Source organism: Leiobunum rupestre, chromosome 7 (genome assembly GCF_980474605.1).
Source record: "Leiobunum rupestre chromosome 7, qqLeiRupe1.1.hap1, whole genome shotgun sequence".
In the NCBI taxonomy this organism is placed as follows: Eukaryota; Metazoa; Arthropoda; class Arachnida; order Opiliones; family Sclerosomatidae; genus Leiobunum; species Leiobunum rupestre.
In genome coordinates this window covers 48,271,843-48,277,842 of record NC_143390.1, presented here as the reverse complement: position 1 = coordinate 48,277,842, position 6,000 = coordinate 48,271,843, and the positions used below count along the sequence as shown (strand labels likewise).

Genomic DNA, 6,000 nt, shown 5'->3' with positions numbered 1-6,000 from the left:
TCTTGGCAGAACCACTCTTTGAGCTCTGATTGGCTGAGATCTGGCTATCGTCTGCCACGGCGTTTGGCCCATTTGCCAGTTACACGGCAGCATTCTAGTTACCTATTAGATTTCTATGGGGCTACCTATCCTTCTAACATATAGGATCCTTGCCCAAGGTTCCTAGAAAAAAGCTACGCCAGCCATAGAGATACAATAGTGCTATTTCTTTTCTATCTGACGAAGTTGACCGTGAGTGCCGACCCCCTTTTCGCCGATATAGGAAGCCATGAGATGGGCAGATTACGTGGCGCCATCGACGCGCGGTGAAATGAAATACATTGTGCCTTTTGAAAATCAACTGTCTTTTGTTGTAAACAAAGGAAGGACAGAGGGCGTTGCAAATTTCATATATGCGCGGGGGGGGGATGAATTTCCACGGTCAAAAACAGGGGTGCCTTAACGCGGTAATCTTCCCTCTATTTCTTTTCTATCTCTATGACGCCAGCAGCATCCTTGTAAGAAGTTTAGCGCGCGCTCGGCGGGAAAATTTTGGAAAAATGGCTGCAAGATGGTTGCCGCTACGTTACGTGCTGCCCTCTAGTAAAATAGGAAGCTCATTTTTCTTTATTTAAAAAAAGTGGCGTCAGATTTGAAATCAAAAACAGTAACAACAAACTTGCAGCAAACGAGTATGGAAATGGAAAACGATAGAATAAAAAATAGTAAGTTAAGAAAATTTGAAACAATTAACAATTCATTCTTTAAAATTTACTTAAATGCAGATATACAATTGGATCATGCATATGCTGGTGTTTTTTTTTATTAATTTACTATTTACCCCATTATTCTAGATACTGAATACAGTGAATTATTTTCAAAAATCATTTAGAGGAAATTTTGATTAACACATCCAAGTCTATGATAACGCTATCAAAAGTTGGAAGGTCAACTGAGATTTTGGTAAGATAACGTAAATACGGTATTAACTTAAAGCCCAGGAGGAAATCGATTAATCTCATTTATAAATCATTGTGTTAGGGGGTTTCGAGTACTCAGTGATAGATTTAGCTTAAAAAGGCTCTGAATAATTGGGTTTATTAAGTAAAACATTTTTCAAAAATAAACTATATTTATTAATTACTGCCAGAGCTTTAACGTTTATTTGAAGCCATACTTGAGAAGTCTAAATTAATAACTGGCCATACAAGGGATTACAACAATAAAATAGTGGACTGATGAACCACCAAAAAACTAACAATAAACAGCTAGGGCACTATACGTAATGTAACTTACGGTTTTAGTTTCATTTTCTACATTTAAAATTAGTGACCAATCAGAAACAACTAGGACTTGTACCTCACCCAATAAGAAATCTTTAGGCGGGACTATATATTTTTTTTTTGTAACTTTTCCCGCCATTTTTACAAGCTCGCGAGTAGTACCTTGGTAAGAATAATAGTTTCGAGTATTCGAAATTTAAGCCTAGGCCTCGATTTGAGGCTCGAACCTTTTTCGAGCTTTTCAAAAAATGATTTTCGATCGAGTACTCGAACAAAATCGAGTACTCGCACATGCCTACTTCTAATCTCAAATTTAAACAGTGAGAAAAATGGTTCCTAAATTTTTGATAACTATTCCCTCTTATATAACTTGTGATAACAAATGTTTATACTATGTTATTTATTTTACATTTATTTATGAAATTATTATTTACAAAGTTCCCAAAAAATTTTGGATATTTAAATTCTAGTATTAAATTTTATTTTGAAAAGCTTTTACTCTACTAGTGTTCTGCTTTTTGTTTTGAGAACTCTCTCCACCCTCTTTCTTTTTAAATTTACATTAGCTCTTTGTGGTTTCGGGATGAAAGGGCCTAGTAATTTAATTTTTTTGTCGGTTTGTCCATACTGGTTGAGGTTTGGATTGTCCGCGCAACCAACGCTGGTTCTTTGTTTCCCAAAATGTCTTTCTACGGTGTCTTGATTGAGTTTAGATGTGTAGACTACTTTGGCCCCCTTCGACAACAGGAATTTAATCACTCCAATCGTGGAATATACTGCAAAAGGGAAAGTTTAGTTATAATTGTACAAATCATTGCTATCATTTCAGTGTACCTGTAATTTTTAACCCCTTGAGCGTTTCACTGCTGAACATTAATTTAGATCTGTCGCAATTTTCATCAACATCTAGCTGTTGGACCTTATTTTTCCATTCATCAAAGTATCCGCAAAACTCTTCCTCGAGCCACTGTAAAAGAAAATATCAGTAAATTACTCATTTAATAATATATAATATAATTTCAGTACTTTTAATCGCCAGTCATCTGCTTCGGTAAATGGTAGTTTTGCTGGTTTCCGCCGGTGAATTCCTTCAGTTGCACGTTTAGTATTCATAATATCGAAAAATTGGTCCAATAAACGTAACAATTTAACTATTTCTGCAGCGCTCTTGTCGAGTAAGGTTTCACTCTCATTAGTTCACTAGGTCCAGGAAATACGTGAACGGAAGACAATTTTGGGGCCAGTCACATTAAAGAATTTTCTGTGTCTTTCATAAACATATCAATGACATGCTGCCACACTATAGTTTTTCCATTTTTTGTCAGGAGACGGGTATGTTCTTTACCAGTGCCACTTTTGAATATGTTATTTCTTCCAGTTTTTGCTAAATGGCAGATGTCTGACCGAAAAAATAAGGGTTCTTTTTCAGGACTGAAAAGATTTAAACAGCGAAAACCAATAACGTGGCTGTTTTCTTCCCTTTCATATTCTGTACATTGTCTAATGAATCTCATATTCATAGCGGCTTTGTTTCAGACTATGACTAGAATTTTGAAATTTGCAGGTTGAAGATTTATTGGAGTTTTTAAGCACCAATGATGACAGCAAAGCCTACACTACACTAAACTGACGAACTAGTAAGAAGTCATAATATATTAATTAAAATAACTAATGTTTATTAATTAAAACATATTAATAATGAATACTGTACAAGATGGTATGACAGATTATAATCGCTATAAGTGGATATATATATACTAGGTTAAAAAATAGTTAACAAGATTAGCATTAAAAATCTTATTTACATTTAACATTTTAACCTGTTCAAAAACGAAACGGAAAAAGCCGATAACGTTTCTTATCTTCAACAAGGTTTTTATATTGCTTCCCACATGATGGAATATAGGTCATTAAATTTTTGCATGGAAAAAATGCATAAGCGTATTTTAAGTTCGACGTTAAGCCCCGAACCATAACAGGGTTCATACAACATTTGGAAAATTAATTTCCCTGATATTTCCAGGTTTTCTCCAGGAAGTTTCCCTGATATTTCCAGGTGCTAAAGCGCCTTATGTTTTCGTTTAAGCGAAAAAAATTATATATAATTATTGAGGCGCTTCCAGACTCAAACGAATTTCCCTGATATATCCAGGTTTTCCAGGTTTGTTCAAAAGGATTCTTTTCTAACGTGGATTGAACTCATTGAAGGCATTCACTATCAAATATTATTCCATCTTTTTTTATTGTTCTTTTAATTATATTCTGAAGTCGTTTAATTCTTGCTACCAGTAGTTAACTTTTATGTTTAAATTTTTTTAGTTTGTTTTTGATCTCATCTTTCGTCATCCAGCGGTTATTTGTTTTTTTTGCTATCTGGTTTCTGTTTATAATTCTTTTCAAACGTACACGTAATCTATCTTTCGCTGTTCTGCAATTTAGACACTTCTTCGTGCGCTTACTTTCAAAAAGAAACGTGCATATGGTTGATCTCAAGCACTGACTCTCTTTGCAAAAATAAACAGACTTTGAGGGAGTATGAAATTGGCTTGTCACATCAAAGGAGTCTATCCCTTCGCAAAGAATCAACGAGTCCAACTTTTGAAATAAATTAAGTAGATCATTCAAAGACTGGATTTTAGTTTGAAGAGACAAGTTAGTTTTGGGAGGATATTCCAACTCTTTGTTGCAAGGTAACACTTTAACTTCAAATGATGATAGCACGTGTACCGTGATAAAACTAGTCGCATATCGAGATTTTAGAAAACACAGTAAAGTTTCTGTCCTTTCAATTGACCAAAGCAATGGTGTAGAAATGTGAACTTGATACAAAAAAAAGGACCTCCATAAATGTTCAAGATTTGACAATGGCTCGGATAATAATAACGCTAATTGTGATTGATTTGCCGAAATAGTACCTTCAATTTCAGCTGTTTGGTCTTCATAATTTGGCGATGTTTGGTTGTTATCTACAACCGGTATTTCCTATAATTGAATTGTAACAATTATTAGGGTTTCAAGAGATTACGGAATTAATTCTAATACAGGTATACTTGTATTAATTCTTGGTGTTCTGTATCGTTTAATGTTGGGCCATCCTTAGGTATTGTTATGTTTGAATCTGCTTTATTAGAAACTTCAGAAAGAGGATCCGGATATTCTAATGTTGGTCCTTTTCCTCCTGGAAAATGCACTGCGCAAACGTAATGACGGTATGTCACATTATCGATGGTCAGGTCTGGTCTATTCACTGCGGCAACCCATCTTTTGCATTTATCAATTTTCTTCGAAGGTTGCGGAAAAGGGGAAAAAGATATACCTTTTCCTTGAGGATCATTTTTACCTATTATAAAATTTTTACAAGACTTAAATGCACAAGATATTCTCATGTTTTTGGTGAACGAGTTACAACATCCTTTACCTAAAATGATTAAAATGAATTAAAAACAACTCTCTTCTTTTATTTGTTTGAAACTTACAGATTCTTTGCTGTTTCAGTTTTCGGCTGTTTGACAGAGATGGGCGACGCTCAGTGCGAAAACCAAAAGAGCGAAAAATCGGTCGCTCTCTCGCTCTCACGCGAATCGTTCTGTGCGAAGAGCGTATTTTCCCCTCTTTCGACGCTCTCTCTCTATGCGCTCTCCCCCCGGAGGAAGAGCGCCAGAAAAAAAGGTGGTGATTTTGATTCCCTCTCGCACCACGGACTGTAAATTTTAGAGGACCGGTATTCCCGAGGTATTTTACGCCCCGTTCACCGATCAGGCTGACGGGAGTCGCTCAAGGTCATAAAAAAAACTAGATTTCCAGATAACATGCGGGGGGGGGGGTCTATCTCTATGCGTGGTACAAATGACCTTGACGGACTCTCTCTCTCTAGTTCGAAGTGATTGATGCTCGGGGTAACCAAAATTCTACAGGGGAAGGCTACGCTTTACTCGTCCTCTAAAATTTACAGTCCATGCTCGCACTTGCGTATTTTTCCCATCTTCATCAAGTCGCCTTTCTAAAAGTGCGACGCTCTCGTCCCTCTCGATTCCGCTCTTTTAATTTCCGTGGCGCGCTTCGAAAGGCGCGAATTTCGAATTTCAATATTTTTTCACCCTTTAATGGCTGATAAATCAGAAATTCTATTTATTAAAAACGTCAAAAAATTAATAATTGGGAAATTTTTTAAAAGCAGTTTACTTTTGTGTGATTAATTGTACGAGCTTCATGATATGAAATATAGTCGATGAAGTCATACGCTTCGTATTGTGGTGGAGGCCGCCAATGTTTTTAATCAGTATTTTGCCTCTGCTATTCAACCTCTGCCCTTTGTCCCGTCTCCTTCTTGCACTGCCTCTCTCTCTACTTTTGACAAATTTACCTGTACGCCAGCTGATATTAGTCGTCTACTTGAAAAACTAAAAATTGACAAGTCATCCGGGCTCCGACGGTATTCATCCACTCTTGTTACGCAATTGTGCCCCTTCCCTTGTTTTCCCCCTTTACCTTCTTATTTCGTTCTCTTTCTCGAATTGTTCGTTGCCTCCCAATGGGGGCTTCGGCGCCACTGCTTGGACGAGAATGTGGTGATACGCAACCTGGTTTCTATGACCAATGGAACGCGAGAAATTTTTTTCACGACCTTGAACCGCGTTTTCAAGGTAATCCAATTTTACAAACTTTAAAGAATCCCACCACGGTGAATTTGTCTAGCAAATTTCCGTAATGCAACACGACTTGTTTTCGAGTTATTAGC

The 6,000-nt window shown here is 36.6% G+C and overlaps 2 protein-coding genes across 2 annotated transcripts; both read right to left on the bottom strand.

The window, feature by feature from the left end:
• Window positions 1-1,733: 1,733 nt before the first annotated feature.
• On the bottom strand, window positions 1,734-2,727 carry LOC149936597 (uncharacterized). Its single transcript, XM_090154370.1, has 3 exons — window positions 2,289-2,727; window positions 2,097-2,229; window positions 1,734-2,038 (listed from the first exon to the last, which is right to left on the bottom strand). The coding sequence occupies exons 1-3, from the start codon at window positions 2,373-2,375 to the stop codon at window positions 1,758-1,760; spliced, it is 501 nt and encodes a 166-aa protein (XP_090010496.1). The 5' UTR covers window positions 2,376-2,727; the 3' UTR covers window positions 1,734-1,757.
• Window positions 2,728-3,461: 734 nt separating this feature from the next.
• LOC149936596 (uncharacterized) lies at window positions 3,462-4,844 on the bottom strand. Its single transcript, XM_090153050.1, has 3 exons — window positions 4,739-4,844; window positions 4,313-4,680; window positions 3,462-4,244 (listed from the first exon to the last, which is right to left on the bottom strand). The coding sequence occupies exons 2-3, from the start codon at window positions 4,646-4,648 to the stop codon at window positions 3,555-3,557; spliced, it is 1,026 nt and encodes a 341-aa protein (XP_090009176.1). The 5' UTR covers window positions 4,649-4,680; window positions 4,739-4,844; the 3' UTR covers window positions 3,462-3,554.
• Between the last annotated feature and the right edge of the window lie 1,156 nt (window positions 4,845-6,000).